Raw genomic sequence first — 26,096 nt, 5'->3', positions numbered from 1 at the left:
GGAAAGCTTCTTTCCTTTGCCTCAAAGGAACCTCACTGTTGCCATGCTTACTGAGTTTGAGAAAGACCAAATGACTGTCTTTCCATGAATGCTCAAAGCTAAAAAGCTGACTAATAGCTGTCCTGCCTCACTGAAATACAGTTCCTGTGTAGCTGGCCAACCTTAAATAAAGATTTTCATTCATGCCGTAAGAACTGAGAACTCACATTTTAGTTGCTGTTTATGTTACTTAGAGAACAGAAACTAAATCAAGCGTTTTGGTGGCAATATCCCATTGGAAGCTCCCCAGATATTGTACCCAGAGGAACTGACAGGCCTCAGTTTTCTTGCTAACAGCAAAGGACAGTTTCACATGGCAGCTAGGAGCAAAATGAACCTAAAAAGTCCTCAAGGTCACTTGCTTTCATTGGTTCCTTAGGTTGATGTTTCTGCATTCTTCTACTGCTGCTGTTAAGCAAGCCAGGCCTTAGAAATAGCAATGGTTTCTTGAAAAACTGAGCTGGCATATTTTTTAAAAAGAAAAAAAAAACAAACACAAAGCCTAACAAACTTTTTGCATGTTATGGGTTGTTCTTTTCAGGCCCAATGACATTATGTGAGGAACTTCTCACCACACCTGTCAGTCACTGTGGACTGAGGGTTTGGAGTGGAGGGATCCTCGCACTTGTAATAAGAGCTGTTTGTGTGAATTTCACTGGATTTTACCTGGAAGAGAGCCGGTGCTGTGCTCCTTAACCATTACTATCATTAAATGCATGAAAAGGCAGTGAAGACATTGCTTTCCTATGAAATGGAGGATAATAAATAAGACAGAAAAAGACTGGCATCAGTGACAGATTATTAACCTTGGTGATCTGCACAGTAAAGAAGTTCTTCCTTATGTTCAGGTGGAACTTCCATGCATCAGTTTCCGCCTGCTGCCTCTTGTCCTATTGTTTGGCAGCACTGGGAAGACCCTGACTCCATCCTCTTGTCATCTACTTTTAAGATATTTATACACATTGATGAGGTCCTCTCTCAGTCATTTCTTCTCAAGGCTGAACAGGCCCAACTCCCTCAGCCTTTCCTCATAAAAGAGACATTCTAGTCCCTTATCATCCATCTTTATTGCCCTCCACTGGACCCACTCCAGGAGTTCCATGTCTCTCTTGTCCTGAGGAGCCCAGAACTGCACACAGCACTCCAGATGCAGCCTCAGTAATTGCTCTAGGCAAAGCATATAGTCACAACTTTTAGAAAAATGACTAGTGTGCTCTGATGATCATGTTTTTCATGATACCATATAAATGTAGGAAAATAACAGTTCCCTTTGCTCTTCCACCTCAGTTGAACCATTTGGGAAAAAAGGATTCTTGACTGTAATGTGATGAAAAATGCTTTATTCTAAACTTAACTGCCAAGTTACTCAATTTGAATGACTGAAGTTTGCTTTTCCATATAGGAGTTTGTGACTGTAATAAGTAAGAAATCAGTTTCTTTTCAGTGTAATTTAAAACTGCCTTACTTGAAAATGATGCACTTTGCCCGCACAGTCCCTAGCTAAGTGTTACTCCAGGCAATTGAAATACGAAAAAAGTAATGAACTGTCTGTTAAATCTTCTAGCTAAAAAGAAGAAGAAGCCAAAGCTCTTAAACAAGTTTGATAAGACCATTAAAGCTGAACTAGATGCTGCAGAAAAACTACGTAAAAAAGTAAGTTTTGAATGTTTCACTCGGGACTGTACACAATGGATAAAAATCAATAAATTAAATACTTGTAAAAAGGGAGAATGAATTTTAGATTACTTTATTGAAATTAACTTTTTGAAATAGTCAGTGTATATTTGTCCTTCAAGTTTAATTTCTGCTGGATAGTTTGTCTTAAATTTTTTAAAGTTGTAAGTGAATGTCTGTTCATATGTGTTTGTTAACCTTGAAGATACGTAGCTTAGTCGTTGAATTTCTGCTGAAATGGATCACATCAAACAGGTCAGTTCTGTCCTATTACTCTTGTCCAGTTGACTACTGAAGTCAAGTGCTTCCAGATAACTCTGTGTCTGTTAGCAGTGATCTCTCAGTGAGTGCTCTGATGCCTCATGAGCATTAGGTGCAGATCACTGGAGCAGGTGCTGTTTCCGTTGAGATTCTGAGTCCTGGGAGTGCCTAGGCTGCTGTACAGCTGCTTAGAGGATGAAACAGATGTTCCTGCTTCTCACCAGGGGCAGCAAGACCTTAACATCAATCATTCAGTTTGGATAGTTCTGAATTTAATAATTTGACCATGAAAAAGAAACAAAAAGCCCCCCAAGCTCTTCAGTCATCTCCCCCTTATAGCTTCCAATTTTATACTTTCATTTGAATATTTCAGAAAATAATACCTTTGCAGAGATGTCCCTTTTCCAGATAGGAGATTAAGTTAAAAAGTGAAGCAAGATTGTGGCTGTTAAAAATTAGGAACTTCAAGTCTTTTGAATGTATTTCTTGTTAAAACTCTGATAGATAGGAGATTAAGTAGTGAAGCAAGATTGTGGCTGTTAAAAATGAGGAACTTCAAGTCTTTTGAATGTATTTCTTGTTAAAACTCTGATATGTCTCACAGACAGTCCTAGAACATAAAGAACATCTGCAACTCTTTGCTGTACCCTAGATTTGAAGTGGACGAGCAGTGAGATATAATATTTTCAGTACAGTAAAATAAAAGCCAATTTGGTCATTGCAGGTGCAGGATTATATTTGATTTTCAGGACAAACTGTGCAGTTTTGACTTTATCTTGCCATCTATGCAGCCCCAGAGTTCTGGTAGACTGGAGGGCTCTTGCATAGGGAGCACTAACCTCTGGCTGCCACTGCTGCTGTTCCTCCCTAGAAACCTTCTTTACATGTTAGAATACAAAAACAAAACAAATGTTCATGCTTCTTGTTACTTAAGCAATTGGTTAATCAGAAATAGGCATAGTAGACACATTTGATGAATCTGTAGGGTCAGCTTGTTGACTCTCTTTTCCTGCTGTATTTCTTGATAAGTTACAGATAGTCATACATGTCATGTAGGAATCAGAATAAATTTAGGAGCAAATCAGGCATGTATAATATTTGAAGATAGCAGAGCAGTTGTGTATAATTCATACACATGTAACTCATATTTATAAGGCTGTAAAGAGGTGGAAGTGGCAGCAAGATCTTTTGCCAAATGTTGCCAAGCAGTGCTAGTACCTATTTGACAGTGGGGCTGGTTCTTCTCAACATCCATCTGAACTTGCTAGTCAGTGTCCATCATGGGATCATCATCCATCATGAGAATACCACAGTTACATTTGGAATTGTGTGACATGTCCTGAGGGACGTTGTCATGCAAAAACTTGGGGGAAACAGCCATACATTGTGGTTGAGTCTACAGTATTTCCCTTAGAAGAACTGTACTTATGATGCTGTTCATCATGAGAGGTATGAAGAGGGAAAATTTCCACCTGTCTCCAGAATTTTCTTCCTGTTCTCTATTATTTCTGGTCTGGAATTTGTTATTAGCAGTAGGGTCTTTACTTTTGTATACAGACAGGTTATTTTCATCTCAGCATTTTGTCCAGCAAACAAGGAAAATTGAGTAAAGTATTAAAAACCAAGTTATTAATTTTCACCATGAAAATTAGATTATATTGTTTCATAAATAATGACGATTCATCTTAAAAAGGCAATCTCAACAAAAGTATGAGTGAAAGTTGTTGATTCAGTCTGCATTGTTTTGTGTTTGTTCTTTAATTGTAAAACTAATGTGTTATTGGGTCCTGCATCCTTCAGCATTTTTATTAGATAGAATTGCTGATAAATATCTCTGCTTTTCAGGGAAAAGTTGAAGAAGCTCTAAGGGCCTTTGAAGCATTAGTGAATCAATATCCACAAAGTCCTCGAGCAAGATACGGGAAAGCACAGGTACTTAAAAAAAAAATGATGGGTGTTGAAAAAAGCTAAAATAAACATTTTGTTTTACCAATAGAGCTATAAACACCAGTTGAAACTAATTTTTAAATTTATGCTGGTTTTCTAGGTAAAAAAAGGATCATGTGATCTGTCATATGTATCTCTTCAGTCAACTGTCCTTCCCCAATTGCTTTGGCAGCTTTTGTGGAACTTCAGTGGGAAGTACTGTAAATAACAAAAAAAAATAAGGTACATCCTGTAGATCTCAGGAGAACTGTCAGGTGAATGGCAAGAGATAAATACCAACTAATGCCCCAGTGCAGGAACTACAGGCAGAACCTACCTGTTACATACTATTTGCTGTAGCTGGGAAATCAACACGTCTGTCAGCCTGGGATAAATGCTGCTTTTTGCTCTAGTGGGAATAGAGAAGAGGATTTGAGTTTTTAGAGAGAGAGAGTTAAAGGATAAAGAACACAAATTCTTAGGCAGTGAGGCTTAATTAGCTTTACTTGTAGAGTGAGTTGTGTTTCAGGTGTTTCCCTTCAAAAAAACCCTAAAGAACCCAACCAAAACCCAGAAGGCATCAGAAAATAATCTCTGCATTTATAATACTTTTAGGCTGTGTTGAGATGTCTCAAAATTGAATAATAAAAGGATAATCCTGCTGCACTAGGAGTAATAAAAAACTCCTTGAACTCATGTTAATCAGGATAAAAAAGTGAAGCCCTCACTGCAGGAAGGACTGGTGCTGTTAGACAATTGATGAGGACCTTGGAGTCACAACCAGTTTCCACTTGGTTAATAATAGTCATGATAAAACCAAAGCTGTGATTATCCAAAAATCTATCACACAAGCACTTGATACAGAGCAGACCAAATGCTTCAGTGCTCTCTGTGGTGACAGTTTGCTGAACTCTCTGCCTCTTTACAGTAGGAGACCACTTTGTTCATACACATGATGACTCCTCTCTGTTAAGTTACACTTTTAATATTTACCAATTTATACAAATCTACTCATTATATCTAGTAGAATATGCTTCCTGCCTCTTGAATGGCTTTAGGGAGAAGGGCAGATCACTGCAGCCAGTTGTGAAATTTATTCTCATTCAGAATTCCCATCTCAGTGACCCAACTTCATTTGTCCATTTACAGCAATTTGTAGTTGCCTACTGCTACTTTAGTAATCTATGAAAGGTCAATACAGACCAAGATCTGAAGAAATAATTAGGTGCATTTCCTGGGAGTGTGTAAAAACAATGATAAATTCATTTCTGTAGCCTTTGAAGGTTCATACTAGTCATTTTACTGAACACTCATATTAATATTATCAATGGCAATTTTATTGAACCCAGTATGTTTAAGTTTAAGCTGTTTGAAGGAATAGGAAAACCATGGGCTTCAGGCAGATGAATTATTCTTAATATTTGCATTGTAGCACAGTATTATTTTTAATAGGGATCCATACCAACAAAATCAATTTAAATTTGCTATTTCTCATCATTAACTAAAATTAAAACTGCAACGGGTAAGGTTAAAGGCCTTGAAAGTTGAAGCTGAAGAAGGTCAAGGATTCACCACAAAAGTGTAGTTTTCCTTTTCTTTGAAGCATGAACCAGCACTACATGCTAATTTTGTAGATTCAGTTTTTTAAAAGACATGAGGATTGATTTTTCTGGATCCTTTGATGGTTTAAAAGGCAACTGTTTTCCAAAAATACCTGCAAAATATTTCATTGTTGGTGTGTTTTTCAGAAATATGAGCAATTCTTTATTTGCTGTCTGAATTACATGTGAGCCAGATAAAATTATACTCTACAGAATTCTTTGACATCTTTACAGCTGAAAAGAACAATGGATAGGTTTTTACCCTCCTTATATTATTTATACTGGTGGAGTGATGCAGATTTTATGCTGAAAATTTTTGCTTGTTATATATCTGTAATATTCTTTGCCCTGCAATTCCTTTGAGAAAAGGAGAAATAAATTTCCTAGTGAATGTACATCAGAAAAAGTAAGTTATTGCTTAAAACTGATTTTTGAAGTTGTCTCTGAAAGCTGCTTGATGAAATGTTTGGCTGAATAGCCATAATTTTTGGTATTTCCAATACTAAGTTTTAAAACAACTCAAGGAAAAAATTAAAGGACAGAAGTGCAAAAAGATTTCAGATACTTGTTATAGCATATAGAGATAACACAGTTGAAGGAATTTCATTTAATGTGTGCATCTTTGATGCAATAGTGAATTTAAATAGACCAACAACAGCTTCTGCGCCATCATCCTCTGTGGCTCTTGTCTTAAGAACAAATATAAGCCAATAAATTTAGAAATATTTGAGAAGAATGCATCAAACACGTGAAAATGCATGTATTTATATAACCAATTCAAAGTAAGGCTTTAAAAATTCTGCATTTGAGACATAGTCTTTTTCAGCTATGGAAGCAAAGTATGAACGTGCCTTACCACTGGTGAGATCAGTTACAGCTTCTGTTAGATCACTGAAGCTGTAATTTCAGTATAGAGAGCTCATATATCCTTTGATCTGCTTCTGAATTTGATGAACAAATTTAAGTGTTGAAGGAGTTGTAGGGTACATGTTCTATCAAAGTATGCAAGGCAAAAGGCAATTCCTAATTCATTTTGCAATAAAGAGTGTAAATAAATGGGTCAGAAGAGATAAAAATGTTTGTGGGTGTGTTTTAACCTGTGTATTGCTTTCAAAGTAAGGCTTAGTATACAAATAGTCCATAGGCAAAATTTTGCAGTTCTTCTATGTTATTAAAACAGATTGCTTCATCTGCTTTTGAAAGCAGAAATTATGAATTCTACAAATATTAAACAAAAATCTGTATTAATGTATGTTTTAGGTGCAAATTTTCTCGTACTTCTCCTTTCAAATAGTTTATAGGTAACTGTTGTATTGCACTAAAAGATTTAATGGTAATTCTATTGTGCTTTCCCATAAAGCAGAATCCATATTCTAACAAATGCATAGTTTGCCTGGTAAGAAAATAATTGGTTTTAAGCCTAACGGATTATTACAAGTTCTAATAATGATTTTGTTGTTCTTTCTAGTCTGAAGATGACTTAGCTGAGAAAATGAGGAGCAATGAGATGCTGCAACAAGCTATCAACACCTATGATGAGGTGGTTAGTCTGCCAAATGTCCCTTCAGACCTGATAAAACTGAGCTTGAAGCGAGAAGCAGACAGGCAACAGTTCCTCGGTAAGTTTTGAGGATGGTATAAAAATTACAGAAGTTGTCTGCACAAGGATTTCAAGACACCACTAAGGATTTTAAGATGACAATTCCATTGAATTTTTGTTTGGACTTGTCTTCCTAGTATCTTAAATGAAAACCATTTTTACATTATTTAATTTTTTTCTAGGTAACTAGTGTCTATAATTGAGGATAATAGTACCTATTGAAAGCTGCAGCAGGTGCTCTGAGAAGCTATGATGATAGGTAGTCAAAAATTTTTGTTGACAGACAAAAAAGAAACTTTTCTTTTTCTACTGAAGCTGAAGAAAATCAAGAGGAAATTACTGGCATAAGCAGAGTAAATACACTCAGAATAAACTTTCACTAAACATAGAGAAGAATGGAGTTGAACATGGGGAGAACAGCCCCAAGATTAGGTTTAGATTCTACTTTTAGATCTCAATTCTGTGATGTATGAGAGGTGATTATTAGAATATGAGGCAAAATCAAGAGTTCTGTTCCCATGGGTTGGATTTTTAATATCAAGTTATTTAGTTCTTGCTTTTCTTTAGCAAGACCTTATTTAGGAATCCAAGGAACATACTTAATTTTAAGCACATAAAGCATGATAAACTTCATAACAGAAGTAGAGTAGAACTATTACTTAACACTATAAATCAATAGAATTTATTTAAATAAGGTGAAGTTTTTTACTATATGTTTACTTAGTTTTTTCCAGTGCTTTGCTATCTGTGTATGATAGAGCAACCAAAGCTTAAATTATGTTATTTCTGCACTGTGAAGGGTCCTCCACAAGAGGCTGCCATAACACTGTGTGATTGCAGTGATTCTCTGAGATATTCCTGCTACACCCACAGTGACAGCCAGGCAGCTGAATGTGCTCCTTTCTGCTCAAGTTTTTCCAGGTTCTCCTTGATTGTCAGTGAAAGTGAACCACTTGCCTCTGATTTGTGTTTCCTTAGATGTTGTGTAAACATCTTGCAACTGTTCCTTATATCTGCACTGGTAATTAAGTCTTGTTCAATCAAATCAGGTCGCATGAGGGGCTCCCTGGTTACTCTACAGAAATTAGTTCAGCTGTTTCCCAGTGAGACTTCATTCAAGAATGACCTTGGTGTTGGTTACCTCTTGATAGGAGATAACAGCAATGCTAAGAAAGTGTATGAAGAGGTGAGTTTCCATTCCAGCCAAGGAAAATTACTATTTACATTCCTATGTTCATTTGAAAGATTGATTGATTCTAACTTTTTTAGTTGTTAAACATGTCACATGAGAGATTTTTGAAGGGTTAATACAGATATAAGTTTTTTTCTAATGCGGTTATCCTCTAATTTTAATTTATATTTTCTGATACTGTCATACTAACTTTTTTCTCATTGACAGAGGAATGCAGGTTATTTCCATATGCTTAATAATAAAAATCTTCTATCTTCTGGTAATCAGGTCTGGAATATATTGACAACACATCTAGGTGTGTTGTATATACATGTAATACAGAATGCATACTATAAAAATGATAACCAATCTTCAAGACAAGGGAAGGAGAAGTAAGCCAGTTTATTTACAGGAAGAGCATTTCTAACCATGTAATCAAGTAGTTCAGTTCTCACAAATCTATTTTACCTTAGTTTTTTCATCTTTTTATAAGTAGCTTAAAATCTGCTTTTCTTTCATGTTTGTAGTGTGGACAATTCACTGGATTTATATTTCTGTCTTATACTGTGGTTATCTGGCTGGGGGAACTTCACTGCCAGGAAAGGCCACTCTGCTCCTGTGATCTAGAAACCTGTTAACATCTGGAAACTGTCTGACAGATGTGGAGTCTGACATCATTGGTAGAGCACAAATCATCACACCTGACCAGGAATGGTCCTGTTGATGTTGGCACACTCACGGTGCTTGTGTAGGGCAGGCTTGCTAATTGTCTGGTTATGGAGGCTGGAAAGGGATCAGCAGGATTAGTGCCACCTCCTGAGAATAAAGGCTCATTTTCCATCCCCCACATCTGGGGGTCCAAAGAGATTCTCATCTCTGATTACTTCTCAAAGAGAAGGATGATGTTCAGCCACATGGTGGGAAGCAGAAGCCAAACACTAGGAATACCATTTTTTTTCCTCAAGCTCCTCTGGTAGTCTCAGATGTTGCCAGAATAATGTTTGCTTTGCTACTTTGGTTACTTTTTAGGTCCTTCCATAAAACATTTCTATCCAATAGTTTTTGGCTTGCTGTCAAAATTTCTCAGAGTATTGGAAATATTGGCTTTTTAAAGGTAGAATTTATTAAACAAACCTGCTAGTCAAGCTGCAAGGAATTTGAGAAAACAAAACCATACTCCTTTTGGGCAAGATTTTCCCGTGCAATTATTCAGTGTTTTGTTGCAAACAACATAATTGTTAGAATTTCTCAATAATCACAGGGATTTTTATACATGGAGGAAGGTCATGAATTTGCTATATTATTACATTGATACTGAGTTTTATATACTTCAGAAGAAATACATAGGGCTCTGATTAAGAATAGATATGCAACTGGTGTGCTTTTAACATACTGGTTTCCATTCTTCTTTATCCAGTGTAATTACTCTGTTTTGCAGTTCACTAACACTGAAATAGAATAGAGCATAGTGATGTTCTGTCATTGTAAAAGGAGGATAAATATGTTTTTAAGGATTTGGATTAATTTTTTAAAAAATCATGGTGGGTTTGTCTGTATTTTAGGTATTACTCAGGCTGAATTCCAACACAATAATGTATTTTTTTTTGTTGTAATTCAGGATAAGTTTACACTAAGGATTTTAAGAAATAATACCCAAAGAAGCAGGGAGAATCTCATGTGTAGCTGCTTTGGTTCTTGGTTCTACTGAAGGCTTCTTGGATGACTTTGGGCAGATTGCTTAGGGGCTACATGGCCTGCTCTGGGATCACAGTACATGCCATTTCAGACCAGACCTACCCAAGCTTCCATAATCTCCAAGGAATTGAATAGAAGCCCAGGGAATCCTAGAAGATGAAAACTTTTTGCTATGCTTTGCATTTAATAGCTAGTTTACTTATTTGCCAGTCAAGTCTTATTTTTCTTTCCAAATTTGTTACATCTTAGCAGCTTATTTTAAAAGTCTTTAATATATGTTTCTTCTTTTAGCTACAGAAGCAATGTATATAAACACTGAACTTCAGACCAAGAGAATTTTTTGCTTCCAACTGTAGTGTGGTATAGTATAACTTGCCCAAAATACACTTTTCTAGTTTGTGTTTGCCAGAATTTTTTGCTGAACCACAGATAGAAAATGGTGTCCAGCTGGAGAGGATCTCAGTTTTGCCTCTAATATTAAATAATTTTGTTTTGAATTCACTTAGGGACATGGAAACATAATGTTAAGGATAATCCTAGTAGAATTCAGAACTATTTCTATTTTCAAAGAAAACACAACTTTAAAAGTAGTCCTGGTAGAATTAGAACTATTTTTGGTTCAAACATCCACAGATTATTAAAAAAAAAAAAAACACAGCAAAAGAGAACATTGTAGGACTGGTTACTCAGCTAATAACTCTTTTTCTGCCTCCATGCTGGGGCATGTGTGCATGGTTCAGTGCAGCATTACAGAGACAGGCATAAGCCAGCTCTGATTGAGCTATCTCAGGTACCAAAACCAGAATATCCACATTAACACACTACTCTGCCATGGCTAATTAGTCTCTGATAGCCCCAGAGGTTAATTCCTATATTCATGATTAATATTTAATGGGCTATGAGCAGTTTAGTAAAACTTATTTCTAAACATAATTAATATTGCACGCAGCAACAGCAACAGAGTAATACAATTTACATTAAATACTTCCAGTGTAATTTCTGCTGATTGTATCTCTTTGCTTCTCTTTAGGGGCTCTGAATGTAGATCATTCCTTAATGCAACTCGGCATAGTTTAAATGAACCGTAATACAGAAAATTCTATTCTGTCTTAATTAATCAGATAGCTTTGTCCTATAGTTAAAGAAACTGTAACGAAATTATGTGGCTAATAAATATTTCTGTCAGTCATTTCATTTCACCCTGCAGGTACAGATTCTTGGATCAAAATAATTATACACAGAATCCTGTAGTCAAAAGGCATAAGATGCAGAAGGTGGTAGTGTAGTCTTATACTAGGGATCAAGCTCATCCTTACTGTGGTACTTTTCCTAATAATGTCTCATACCATGGACTTCCAATAGATTCTCAAATTGTTTGTTCCTTCATAATAAGCATTTTCTGTGAAATGAAGTAAAATGTTGCTATTTTTAACTCATAACATTTTGTACCTTCATGGCTGTGATTTTCGGTTTTGCTTGGATGTAGTTGGTGTGTTTAAGATTTGAGAAAAGAGAGAAATTTGTCCAGAAAACTTCTTATGATTTTGCTTGTAATTATTTTGATTGAAAAATTATGTCAGACAGCGACTGGAAAAGGCAGAGGGAAATAACTATAATGTATGCAGGCATTTTATCCACAGCATAAGTTTAGTAGCTTCAAAAATGGATTTAGGCAAGAGAAATTGCTCATCTGTCTGTTGTTTTGCAATTAGCAGCTGTCTAGACATTCAGTGAATATCAGCCTCTGTAATTCCACTGCCTGCCAGGCTCCTGTGATGATCCTCACATGCTGGGGGTCTATCCTGATAAGACTGTCCACCCTTATTTTAAGGAAAGAAGAGATGTAAAAACAGATTAACTTAACCATGTAATTGATATTGCATAGAGCTACAAATTATATTGAATATAATGACATCACAGAAATGCAGAGCTGGAAAGTAGATCAAGACATTCTCTCTATTTTTTGCCCTCGGCTGAGGCAGACCAAATGCACTTAAATTATCTGACTGGTGTTGGGGGTGCATATTTCAGAATTCAGGTTGGCAGCTTCACACTTCCTTCCCCTGAAACACTGCCCCGTACACTGATCCTTCCCTACATCTGTCCCTGTACTCACAAATCCTTCTCTTCCACAGTCCCCATGAAATATCCATCTCTGGACATTTTCCCATGAGTTTCCCTTTTCTGCAAAATTAAACCAGTTTGTAAACTCAGATATGATCTGAATCTTGTTGGTTCAAAATCTTTTAGCTGAATTTAGCATGCTTGGTCTTGGTCAAAGAGTGCAGCCCACAACTACACAAGAATAATTTATCCATCACCTTCTAGTGTGAAAGCACATTGAGTCACTGCTGCAGTACTCTTTTTATTACCTTCTTCTCATGGCCAGAAAGGTGCACACTGTTCCAGAGAGTGCTCCAGTCCACCACTGTGCTGAGAGTGCCCTTGGTGTTCCAGGGTTTGCACATCCCCATCTCACGATGCTGGCATTACATTGCAGCTTCTTTCTGAATTGTAGTTGTTATGCTTCATGTATTTTCTCTTGCAAAAACTTGTTTGCCACCACTGGAAATCTATCTAATTTAAAACTATTTCAGGTATGTTTCTGCTGCAGATTTTTTCAAGAGTAGCTACTTTCCTTCTGATTAGTCCAACCTGGAATAAGTAACTTAACTGTTGATAGTGGGTTTAATTCTGTATTGAAACATGCTATAACTCAAGAGACAAGTGTAGAAAAGGACAAGTGAAAAATAAAGAAATTTCTGTTGAAATAATTTTACTTCTGAGACTTCAAAGTTTGGTTTGTCTGGAAAAGCACAAAAGTGAATGAGGAAAAGAAAGCACAGACAAGCCAAGGGTTTACCTGAGAATCTGTAATGGAAGAAAATACAATTGCATTACTAAATAGTGTTATGTATACAGGTTTGTTAATTTGCATAGATTCATACAGGTGTATTTAATTCATTTTCTCTCAAACAGGTTCTAAGTCTGGCTCCAAATGATGGCTTTGCCAAAGTACATTATGGCTTCATCCTGAAGGCAGAAAACAAGATAGCAGAGAGCATACCTTATCTACAGGTACTTTTTCACCCACAGTAAATGTTTTACCAGCAAACAGTAGAATTGGAATGTATAAAATGTGTCAGACTAGAAATGTGCTAATTACAAATCACTGCTTAAGTTATTTGTTGGAGTTATACTGGTGTATCACTACTTATGAACTGGAACAAACTTGTACATTGAAAATCATAAATTCTTAAACATCAAGTATTTGTTTTATTAATGGTTAACCTGAAGTACAGAGCTCTGAGCCTCAAATTCTTTGAGGTTGGTAGTATGCTGCAGATCTAAGGTTCTTGAAAGATCCGGAGAAGCCTTACGTATACTTCTGAGTGTTTGGGAAGAAATACTACAAAATAAAACCTTGATCCAGCTGTATAAAATGCTTGTGTACATGTTTATAGGGTTAGGGGCAAGTATCCATCTCTGAATATGCCTCTGTCTTGGAGGGATTGAAGGGAGAGGCTGGGGGATTTGGAAAACTGGTTAAGTTTCTCAATGATTTTCTACTGGCATATTGTGGTCATTCAGCTTAAATTCCAGGTTACCATGGTGGTTACATTTTTACCTAATTTCATAGCCTGTGTCTTGCACAGGATTGACAGACTATTTACAGCAATCAAATGAATTCTTTTAGAAGTCCTATTGAGGTTTACTTACATCTTTCATTTCTATTTATTTATTTATTTATGTAATTTTTAGGAAGGACTGGAGTCTGGTGACCCTGGCACAGATGATGGACGTTTTTATTTTCACCTGGGTGACGCATTACAGAGAATGGGAGACAAAGAGGTGCATGTTTAACCTGTTCTTGCTTTAAAATCTAAATCTGTGAGTGGCTGCAGACTCCAGGAAAGCATTTAATGGTGGGCTTAATGTTGCAAACAAGAGTAGTTTGATTGCAACAACAATCCAGCATGTGTGAGTAGAAGTCAAGATGATCAACAGCAAAAAATCAGTTGTAGGCATTACAATACAATCTGTTAGCATCCCTTGCTTTAGATTTTACTGAAAATGTTGAAGCTGGCATAGGGCAGTTTGAAACAAGGGGCTAAAAATTTACAAAAATTTTAAATGTTTCTAGAAACTGTGTTCTGCTTATATCACCTTTCAACACAGATTTTAATGAGAGTTAAAATAATCAGTTACATGTATATTACTATATAGAAGTTCTTGTATAACACTACTTTGTAAATCTTCCTTTCTTTCAAAGGAAAAAGCACCAATGAGATTGAGATAAAAGAGGATCATGAGAGGACTGAATGTGTGGGCTGAGTTCTGAAATTTTTTTCCATAACTAAATTAGCAAATCAATCAGGAAAACAGAAATTTGTCCTATGTGTCTGTTGAGAGGCCAAAAAAAGCAAGCATATGATGCTGGAAGCCATAAGAGTTTCTCTTTTGTTTATTTGAAATCAAATTATACTTAAAAGTGAAATTTAAGTGTATGACTTTGCACTACAGTGATGGAAGGATAGCAAAGGATCTTTTTTGAAGACTCTGATTGGTCAAGGACTTTAATATGGGCATGAATTTAAAAACAACAGCAAAAAAAAAAAAAAATCCAATTCCTTGGTGGGAAATATGAAGAGAATAAGCATAAAAAATCTGAGTAGAAATAGCCATGAAAATCACTGCTTTTTAATTACTTAACTAGTAATGTGTGCAATATTAATACCTAAAAAACTGTAAAAATAGCTGACCCCTTTAGTGCTGTGGCCCAGTCAGTAGGTGGTTCTCCAGTATGAGCTGCAGACAAGTGGGCTGTGGTGAAGCCACTGTATGTGGTCTTTCTCAAGTCTAGTTCATCAGTTTACCTTTTTTTTTTAATAATTCCTGGAACTTTTATTACAATACTTTATACATACAGTAGATCTAGAATGTAATATCTGAATTTTAAGCTAGATTGCCTTCCCTCAATACACTTCCAATGACATTTTTTTAATTGTTCATTTATAAGTGAGAATTAGTTTACTTCATTTTACTTAGAAACACATGCACACACAGAGTCTGCTTTCACACTCTATCTGACTCTGTCTCCTTCTCTCAAATCCCTGTACATTTGGGATTTGAGACATTCTGGGTTGAGTTGCTGAGCCTAGAACATCCCATTGCCATTTGTTTAATACCATGCAGGTGTAATTAATGTACAGCATCTCTAACCCCAGGATAATTATATGTTAATGTTTATGGAGTTAATGGCTAAATCTGCTGTAGAAAAAGTTTAATTAATGACAAATGAACTTCTTGGGATAGAGGAGACTTCTAAATTTATCAGTGGAAAGTCCATTGTTCAGCTAAATTTTCCTCACTGACCTTGCTAGACTTGCTGAATTTCAAGATTTAATCAAGGAAACAGATCAATATTTAAGTTAGATGTGAAATTGCTATCACTGAAGGTTTGTTGAAGGGAGATATTCATCTATTAGAGCTAAATTAGGAATTATAAATGTGGCCTTGGGAAATGTTTGGGGAACAGTATTGAGTTTGCCCTTTCCAACTACAATTTGATAAAATGCCATATTGGCTTAAGAAAAGAGAAATTAAAACCGTGGAAGTTGTTACACAACAAAGCACTCTTCACACAGAATGTATAAACTGAGTGCATCTCAAACAATTTCTGTCCTGGAAAGGAGAGCTACACTGTTGTAGCTGTCCATGTTTCCCTGCCAAGACCTGCATGAGAAAAGAAATTTTTGACTGAGTCTTGGGAATGGAAAGGATGAGTGAGGCAGCCTGTCCCTATTCCATCCTGGTAAAGGCAATTTCCATAGCACAATTCTTCTAATAAATAAAAATTAATTGTATTACACATCATAATTATAGCTGATGTATCTTAAACAGCAGCAACATTCATACTCATCACTCAGGGGCTGAAACAAATAATTCATTCCCCTTATCATTTGGGCTAACTCCAGACTCTGCCATTGAGTGCAGGCAGTCAGCATGAACCATCTATTGATATCTCACTGGTATTTCAACTTTGGGGAACAAATGTTATAAATCCTAATGCTTCCATTTCAGACAGTTAACAGAAATAACATCAACATTTAAAGATATATTGTGTATTACCTTTATGTGTTACCTTATTTTTTTTTTTGACCCATGCACAATTTTACTGAGCTTCTCTAGGGAGGAAAAGATGACAGTTTATATATGATCTGCTGTTATTCTGTTCACCCACGCTACTTTTGTGTACTTCAAATAAATACTGTAGGGCAAAATGTATTGGCACACTTTGCTCCATACTTTGGGAGACTTACAAAGATCAGAGTACCACATTTTTCAAAAACCTGAAGAAAATTTACAAAATCTACTCTCAACAAGGACTTTCACCAGTTTCTATTCAAGGCATGGATTGCTGCCCGCCTCAGTCCTTCGGCTCTGGAATTATTGTTCTCATATTTCCCTACTTAGCTGTCCTGAGTTTTTTTTAGTTTGTGGTAGGTTTTTTTTGTTTGTTTTTGGGTTTTTTTGGATTTTTTTTTTTTGGGGGGGGGGGTTGTTTATTTTTTTATTTATTGGAGGATTTTTTTAAGTTATGTTGTCTGAAATATTGCAGCTGTAGCAGCAATGCTGGACAGGAAGGAGGCAGCTCTGTATAACTTTCTCTGCATGTGGTTTCTCACAGTACTACAAATGCTGGATCTTTTTCTCCAAGAATCTAATTTTCTTTTTTTGCTGCTATGCAGGGGTAAAACAAGTTGTGTAAAGGGAGAGTAAAGACGAGGAAAGGTCCAATATTAACTTCAGCAGGTTTCTGTCATGGGATCAGTTAGGGTGTGGTGAAAAACATTTGAAGAAACTCATGTGCATTTAAGTATTAGACAATTAACACTTCAAGTCATCATCACAGCATCTCCACTGGCAGCAGAACACAGTCATCTTTCACTTGTAGGTAGAGGATTGAAACAGAAAATTAAATTGACCAAGATGAGAAACAATTAGATATTCCAAGTCCAAGGACAGGGCATGAATTACAAGCCTATATTTGATGTGAATGGTAGTGAGAAGATTATCCTGTTTTGTTAATGTTGCACTGGACTCTCTTGGCCAGCTGATCTATTTTGTTATTTGGGATTTTTTGTTTGTGGGTTTTTTTTTCCTTAAAGTATTCATTAGTACAATTTATTGAAAGAATAACCCCAGCATCTGAAGAGACAGTCTGCTACCTTGCCAGGAAGTGTTACTTTTTTCCTGTAGGAGCTTGGCTGAAATGAATTTGGTTTTTTGCACTGCAATGTTTTAGGCATACAAGTGGTATGAACTTGGATACCAAAGAGGTCACTTTGCATCAGTTTGGCAGCGCTCCCTCTACAATGTCAAGGGACTGAAAGCTCAGCCTTGGTGGACAGCAAGGGAAACTGGGTATACAGAACTGGTGAAGGTAAGGCTTCAGTATACTTTTGTTTTTATTAAAATTACAGCTATAATTTCATTTATTAAGCAGAGAAAATGCTAATCAATAAGGTCAGAACTACTGACTGTGAATTCCAGACAGCACTCTCAGACTGAGCACAAGAATTAAATAAGATACTATAAAATAAACTTAGACAAATTTGAGAATGGGAACAGGATGGCTGAAATTATTAATAAATACAAAATTTGCATGGTAGACAAATGTAACATCTCAAGTGGAAAATGACAGCACAATTTGGTAATGTCTGGAATACCCATGGTGAATTTTTAATTAGTCAGGAAAGGCTGTGCTTTTGTGCCCTTGTGTCATATTTAGTGATTTTAGGGGCTTTTAATTGCATGAGAGAAACAAGCGTAGATTCCCAGTGATGGATTTAACAAAAGATAATAATGCAGAATTTAAATTCTTTAAAAGGTTTTTTGTTTATTTAACGCAAGGCAAGTAGTGTGGTTATTGTTTATAACAATAGCTTTTATTTCCAAAATTGCATTGATTTTTATTAATTTGCTACATTTCTAATAATAATTCCTAAAAAGTTAGGAAGAGCCTTTTTTAGGCTCTTTTTAGGAGTTTTAGGAAGAGCCTTATTGGTGTGTGGTTTAGAGAAACCATTATGGATAAATGATTTAAACCCAAAAATGTATATTTGTAAGGAACAAATTCCTTCAGAATGGTTGTTTTTTTATACTTAGTAACATAGCATTAAAAAAAAAAACACTATGGAAGGATGGTTATTTAAAAAAAAATAAAAATAGTTCAAAAAGGAAGATTGCTCTTTGTTATGGTTTTGATGGCAACAAAAATAAGGCTAGAAATTTAGATTAAAGTGTGATTCTCCACTGTGATCTCAGCCACACCAAAAAGCAGTGAGCTTTATGGGCTAGCACATGAAATGTGCTCATATTGAACTAATTCTTGAGGTATGTGGGGAATGGATACTTCTTGCTATAAAAGATATGGAGAAACTGGGAACTTAATATGTTTCTGTCAAACAAAAAGGAAATATGCATATTATTTGACTGGTGTTTCAGAGCTTGCATGCAGTGTTGTTTTACAGTTCCTTAAATGTAAACCTTTCAAATTCCTAGGTCACAGAAGGTAAGGATCCATTCACCCTTGGCATGAGTCAGCTTTGAAGGGTGAAATCAGTTGATGTTATAAAATGGCCAGAGCTTCACCTTGAAGGTTTTTTTCAGGTGAATCAGGCCATATATGAAGGCCTTGGTCTGGATCAGCACCTTGAGTGGCTTCTAGAAGAGCTGCTCAGAAAACCAGCAAGGATAAAAATTCACCCCGACCTCCACAGTACAACTGCCTCTCTGGAATTCAAGAATACCTTTTCATTCCAATCATTTGGTAGTACATGTTTTAGCTGTTTTATTAGCAATATGTCAGTGAATCTAGATTAAATTGTCACTGGTAAATTACTTGTACAGGTATTATAATTTGGGAGCAGTAAGATCTTTAAAACAACACTCACAGTTTAAAGTATAAAGCCAAAATGTAGTTATATGCATCAGGACAAATATTTGTATTGTTGTGTTTTTTGTAACTCAAGAAAATACTTGAAGTTTTGAAAGAAAGCAGGTTCAATTCTAATTACATGCAATGCTGTAAGCAAGCAAGCAAGACTAGAGGTAGTATTCTTCAGGAAGCAGCAAAAAACTATTGATGACATTAGTTTTCTAATTTCTGAATTACTCCAACTTCTGTACATGGTTTAGTTAAAAAAATTATTTCCCCTTCTCACAAAGCAGAAACCAATCAACAGTTAGTTCCTACTGCTTCATTTCATTACATTCCTCTTCTGTCTGTGTGGGAAATGTGGGAAATGCTTCCAAATCACCATGGTAGAATTCAATATGGATATATACTGTATACATTGATATATGCTGTACACACTGATATATACTGTAGACAGCACTGGAGGCCCTGACCTTCTCTCTGACTTTCACTGCTTGTTAAATGGGAATGAACTATTTTCAATAGCTTGGTGTCTTAATAATGCTAACTGAGCATTTATTTGGGGCTGGGGCAGTAGTAAGGCTGAACTCCCTCTGGTTCATTCCATTAACCAGCACAGCTGTGGTCAGTGGCATCTTACAGCACAGTCCTGGTTTGATTTTCTTATGAAGGGTCATCTAGTTTCTTGGACCTAGAGATGGAGATGTGAATTTTGACACTGTCTTGCTTCTTCCATAGAAAACCCTAAAGAGAAAATTGTCTTTTTACAGTATTCTCAGTTAAATAATTTCCTTCTGAGGGGCATTCAGCTTAACTAGCTATAATCATACAGATTGAGACATACTGTCCATGCTAGTGGCTTTGTTTGCAAGAGAAAAAAAGGGTATTTCCACAGGATGATTCATTTTTACAATGCTAAATAACTGTGTAAACATGGCATGTCTCCTTTTCTGGTGTTAACTGTCCTACTGCTTTACTTAAAAAATGGGTCCTGATGCTTAATTTCCTGATGGGTAAGGTTGAAATAAGACAATCTCCTACTTTATCTCTTTTAATATTACCTGCTTGCTTGGATGTCTTAAGGAAGAGGGTTTTGGGTTGGGTTTTTTTTTGTGGGGGGGGAGGCAGGGAAGACAGAATATCTCAGTAACACTTATCAGAACATTGTAGACCTTAATTAGTGGAACTGTGCTGAAGGGGAGTTTTGAATCTCTCTGCAGCTCACTGAGGCTTAATGTTTTTCCTTCAAAGACTGGGGAGAGGCACCTGATTTCTCAGGGAGAAGAAAATGTAAACCTTTATATTAGGAAGGGTGTGGTGAGTGATTTATGTAGAGATGTTTCTACTAATGTTTCTGATTTACAGGCATTTTAGGCCTTTGGATCTGGGAATTCAAGAAACTGTCTTCCTCTTTTGACCTCAGTTGAAAGGAAACCTTACTTTCATCTTTGAAAGCCCATCCTTTTCCCTTGGAATGCTTAACTTTCCTCAGCCAGTCTTTCTGAGTCATTGCATCTTTCTCCAGTACCTTCTGCAGAACCTCATCTATAGCATTATTCTATTCTGGTGCTCATTTAAAAAAATAATAAAAGAGATACAATGGTGTTGGATCCTAGAGACTTTCCACTGGTCTGAAATTAATATGTAGGCAATGACTTAAATAACTTTGTCCTTTATGCATGTTGTGTCCTTTGCCATTTGGAAAGGTCCCAGATAATGCTTTGCCAATAATTTACTACAATTTACTGATGGATTAAAGTAGATCTTATATTGTTGCTTTTCTCTGATGTCTTAGATTTTATTATATAAATTTTCAAGTGCATCAAGAAAAGTGCAGAAAGACAATGAAAGTATTGGCAACAGAACATATCTTTATAGTTTTCCATAGGTTGACAGCTGTGCCTTAATGGTTTAGGTAATAGTAGCTAAACATTCATAGTTAAGGGAGAAATTAAATTAAAATGTGTATTTAAATGTGTGGTTGAATGCTTTAAGGGGAGCCTTGTGTTGGAAAGAGCAAAGATGGTGCATACAAGTCCTGATGTTTAAGCTCTGTGAGTGATTGGATGGGTGCAAGGAATCTATTTTGAACGGTTTAAAACACTGCCCCTTGCTTGGAGGTTACCAGCTTTACCCAGTGGAGATGTGGCAACTGATTGTGAATGCTTTCCTATTCTGTTTCAGGAACAAAGTGAAGTACATTAAACTCTTAGCCACGATCTTATTTTATAGTTCAGTGAATTAAAATGGATGTGTGGTCAGTAGTTATGCCTCACAGGAGGGGTAGCCACCTCTTAATCTCTTCCTGTGTCATTTATAACCATGCTTTGAAAGGGTTTGACAGAACAGAGTAAGGATACTTTCAATGTAATAGTCTCACATAAAAACCTCCCATATTAAACAATCCCTATTTAAATAAAATCTACATTATTGCCAGATGCACAGCAACTGTAAACTTCAATTGTTATTAGAAACTGTATTTAAAAAGCCATATGGAGGTTTATGGGAATCAGCTGCTAGCAAACAAGTACATATGCTCCCAGTGCTTGTTGCCCCCTGATTTTTCAGTTGTAATCAGGATACTGCACCAAATATAATATTAATTTTTTTTCTCTAACCTGGAGCTTGAATCTTTGCATATCGTGGAGGCATAAGTAAGTACATTTAACTTTTTTTTTCCTGCAGATACCAACTCTTAGATCAGGAGCTGTCAGTCCAAGTCCTGGACTTAAACATGCTTGAATGTTTTCTCTTGTTCTTACTGTTCAAGATATCCCTGAGAGTCTGTAGTATCAGGGAGACCAAGGCTGGGTAGTGTTTGAACTCCCCATTTTATTTCTCCCAAGAGTTGTCTGTTGGTCATTATAAAGCACTGTCAGTGTGTTTTACAGATGGGGGTCTGTGTTTTCAGGACAGAAACCCTATTGATATGTGAGCAATTTATGTCTACAACCATTGAGGATTTAGCTCAAAATTGATGAGATGTATTCAAATAAATTTATATCTAACATGTTAGGGAGGGAGCCTTTAAACACAAGGACAAACACTCACCTTTATAGGTTAACCTTCAACCTGTGGCACTTGACAGAGAGCAGAGGTGACAGAGCAGCTGCTGCCTACAATGCCTTGGACCACCAGTGCTCTTCATGTGTTGTCTTGTCTGCATGGATGAACGCTCCCTCTTACCTTTTTTCAGCTGAGGAAGTAGGAGGAGTTTGAGGAAGCACAGAAGAACTTGGAATATCTTTGAATCTTTTCCAGCTTTGTTGCTCTATATCACTTTAAATTGAGGCTGGTGTGAGTGTAGGTTATTCTTTTCTTTTTCTTCTCCAGCCAGTGCAAAACCAGGTTCTCAAGCTGGAGTTTCCTTTTGTAGATAGGATAGTGCTGAATAAGTAGCAGCACTGTTCTCACATACATCTCTGATTAGGTGGAAATTTTCAATCTTTTTTTGTACCCTACATTTTGGAAAAGTCAGTTTTCCAAAGATATTTTATTAAAAAAAAAATACCAAACAACTCCAAAACAAGTCTTTGCAATTTTACTTAATGCTAGCTGTTAAATGAGTGTTATAGAAACCATCAATGAGGGAGAATAACATGAATACACTAGGAAAAATAAGTGTTCTTCCCCATTTTTGATAGGTGAGAGAAAAAATCCAATTTGTTATGATAGAAATTACTGTAATAACAGAATTGAAATCGATATTTTCATACATTTTAGCCTAGCTAAAATTGTTCTAGTGGGAGAAATTAGCTGTATTATAGACAATGTGTTCTAGGCAAAGTTTGCTTTGTTGAGCCATTTATGATCTAGCAATACAAACCAATTTTGTCAGAACAACTTTTCCTTTAAGTAAAAAAAACTCAGGTGGAAAATGTAACTGTTTATTTTATATGAAGATGGCTAATAAACATATGAAGTTTATAGCTAGGGGGCTCTAGCTATATCACCTTTTACTCATCATATAAGGAGTTAGTGTGGGAGCATACCATAGCTTATTTCAGTGTGAAATGGATTGAAAATGTCTTACAGAAATGCATTGTTCAAGAGCACAAAGGAGTAATGAAAACTATTCACCCAAAATAAGGTTTAGTGAAAAAAGTAAGCTGCTGGGAAATTGAAGTTACTTTTATCCAGATCCATTTGTTATACTGTGGGTTTTCCATTTATATTGCTATAACATTAAAATTACTTATTATTGGTAGAATAAAAGGTTTTCTAAGCTATCTGATTTCTCTAAATATAATGTCCTAAGGCAGCAGAGAACAGAAATTTTAATTCTGCTATTTTGTGGGTTTGTATGTATGAAGTGTCAGGCAGCTCACACATTCTCAATCATTGTGTCCATAAATGATCACCTGGCATTTCAAGTTGTTTATGACTTTTGCAATAGCATCAACCTATGCAAGTGAATTTCAGCAAGACTTTTTGAAGGCTTTCAATCATAAACTTCAACTCAATTGGTGTGTTTAAATTTGGCCTCTTTGGCCTGTAATATTCTGCCTGCACCTGGAGTTCCAGGTTATGTAAGTGCTTTAACAGTTGCAGGACTGAATCCAGGGTCACATGCACAGCATTTAGGAAGATCAATATATTTAGCTTGCAATACAAAATGATCACTTAAAGAGCCCTTAGGCTCATCAAAAAGCAAGTCAAAGTTAGGCCTGGTCTGCAAAGAAGCTGGCTATTGTTGAAATCTAACAATCTCAATGTAATTGAATCTGAAGAGTGTGAAAGTTATTTTTCCTGCCTTAACATGTCAGAAGGGAACAGAATTTAAAGCAACTTGATAATAATGGCAAACACTCTTTTATTGCTTTTAAATATATAAAAAAGCTAATAATGGCAGGAAGAAATAAAAATGGTACTAAAGCCAAACACAGTAATTTCTCAGTGCAGTAACAGTTCTCTCACAACAGTCCTTAGAGAAAAACTGGAAGCTCATTCGGGATGAGGGTCTTGCTGTGATGGATAAGAAACGAAGCCTCTTCCTGCCTGAAGATGAGAACCTGCGGGAAAAAGGAGACTGGAGCCAGTTTACCTTATGGCAACAAGGTAAAACATTCTGTATTTCTTCTCTCTCTTTAATTTCATCATCTCAGATTAACATAGTTTAGTAAGAAGTATCAACACAACTTTTTCTAAAACTATTTTTGTGATCAGTATGTACAGAGGAAGGGAATTGATAAAACAGTGTTTGGGATCCCTGTGACCATGAGCAGGAGTTCTTCATTCCAAACCATGTTGTCTCCAAATACCTCTAAGGGTCCCTTGACTATGGTAACTGTTCAATGAGTGCCCTCCTCTTCTGGCATAATGCATAGTACAGGGTAAGCCTGAGGGAAGATGGGGACCTGGGAGAAGGCACATCCTCACTTCTGGGTTGCCAGCTAGGGGAGCTCTGTCATTCAGAAACAGTGTGAGCAAAAGAATATGACTTTAATATGCCTGCTGCCCTGCCCCTGAGCTGTACACTGGGAGGCCAAACTCTTGGAATGAGCTTAAATTCTTATAAAACTCCACATATGAAAGAGTACTGTAAAATAAAATATTAAAAGCAAATTTATATCAAAATATGATCTGGTGTTGAAATTTTATGATACTGGGGGAATTTTAAATCTTTTTTTTCCTATGCATCCACATTAGTGATTATACATTTAAAATAACACTTTTTAAATGGTAGAAAGCCTGGTGTTCACAAATAATGTAAAAGTAAAATGTGTAGGCTGCTATGATATTACAACATGGAGGTACTTAGCTTGCATAGTCCTAAAATGAGAACAGTAATATTTACCTGCCTCTCAGTGTCAGGTCTTTGGCAGCTTTGTTGCTCTTCTGCAAAGCAGAAAATGTAAATGTTCATTCATTGCTCTTACCAATGCTCTATCCATTATTTTCACTAGGAAGAAAAAATGAGAATGCTTGTAAAAGTGTTCCGAAAACATGTGCTTTATTGGAAAGATTCCCAGAAGCTACTGGCTGCAGAAGAGGGCAGGTACCTGGCAAACTTCTTCATTTTTGCAAATTCATAATGGTGGGAGCAGGTGATTTTGAGGAATAGAGGGACATGTATAGAGGAATGCACAATTTTGGTATATTTAATGATGCCTCAAGCACGCAATAAACTTAACAATAAAAATATTTTAACTGTCAACAAATACCAGGTGAAATATGTTAGCTGAAGCCTTTCTGTGGACTCTTTAGTTGAGCCATTTTACCTTGTGTTTCCTGGGAGCTCATGGTAGGTAAGTAGGTATTTGCCATGGGTCAACCACTAAGTAATGCCTTACTAAACCTCAGCCTGAAGTGACCTGATCTGACCCATAGCCTAACCTCCTTTGAGCAGGAGGTTGGATTAGGTCCTTTCTAACCTGAGCTTTATTTTCTGATCTAAACCTAATTTCACATGACTAATTTAGGGAGCCACATTTTCACTGTGATAAATTTCACCTGTCTACCCCAACCTGGCTGCATTAGCCAGAGGGAGGATCACCTTGTGGAAGCCAAATAGTGCTGCCAGATGCTTCCTTCCTGAAGGTGAAGGAAAGAAATTTTACATCCATGAGTGTGGGTGCCAACAGCATTTGTTTCACGTGCCTACAATGACTATTCAGTTATCAGTAAACCTCACTTAATCATGCAGTAGACCTGTATAGGTCAATGCACATGCATTGGTTTTGTAGGACATAAGTTTTCAATTTTTTCCAAGTTATTATATTTTGTCTACAACGACTATGTGAGAATATCCTTCACATGGCAAAATTAAGAATGCAAAAGTTGAAAAGCACAGTGCTAATGTAGCCCTAATTCAGACCCTTGAGTGTATGTGTTCATTTTTTTGACCAGTCCCTTGCTTTTGATGCGCAGAACTGCACTGGGTGGCTACTGCTATGGGAATGAACAAAGCTGTTGTTCCATGGATTGGTTGCAAAGGCAGGTTATAGTGAATATAACTGATTAGAAGTTATCACACTCAATGTGGCTATGAGAAAATTGCTCTCAGTCACATCCAGAGCCAGAGGATCTGTCCCTGAGAGCAGATTCTCTTGGAGAGCTACTGTTTTGTTCATAATTTCTTGGTGCCCTACATGTTATCTCCATGATATGATTTGCAGAGATGTTGTATATTTACAGCTGTAGCTGTAGTCACATGTTTTGAACATATAAATGTAAAATAATCTG

The 26,096-nt window shown here is 36.3% G+C and overlaps 1 protein-coding gene across 7 annotated transcripts in view; it reads left to right on the top strand.

Annotated features, from left to right (window-relative positions):
• Positions 1-26,096, top strand: part of ASPH (aspartate beta-hydroxylase) — a 114,526-nt gene that overhangs the window by 74,037 nt on the left and 14,393 nt on the right. For all 7 annotated transcript variants that reach the window (XM_077185950.1, XM_054635601.2, XM_077185947.1 and 4 more), the window contains 9 exons: positions 1,604-1,692; positions 3,820-3,906; positions 6,970-7,120; positions 8,151-8,287; positions 12,947-13,045; positions 13,730-13,819; positions 17,277-17,414; positions 23,834-23,969; positions 24,818-24,909. In XM_077185950.1, the coding sequence (XP_077042065.1) occupies positions 1,604-1,692; positions 3,820-3,906; positions 6,970-7,120; positions 8,151-8,287; positions 12,947-13,045; positions 13,730-13,819; positions 17,277-17,414; positions 23,834-23,969; positions 24,818-24,909 (1,019 nt within the window). The remainder of the gene's footprint in view (positions 1-1,603; positions 1,693-3,819; positions 3,907-6,969; positions 7,121-8,150; positions 8,288-12,946; positions 13,046-13,729; positions 13,820-17,276; positions 17,415-23,833; positions 23,970-24,817; positions 24,910-26,096) is intronic.

This window comes from Agelaius phoeniceus, chromosome 1 (assembly GCF_051311805.1).
Source record: "Agelaius phoeniceus isolate bAgePho1 chromosome 1, bAgePho1.hap1, whole genome shotgun sequence".
In the NCBI taxonomy this organism is placed as follows: Eukaryota; Metazoa; Chordata; class Aves; order Passeriformes; family Icteridae; genus Agelaius; species Agelaius phoeniceus.
Note: the sequence above shows the minus strand (reverse complement) of the source record. Positions and strands in the feature narration are given on the sequence as shown.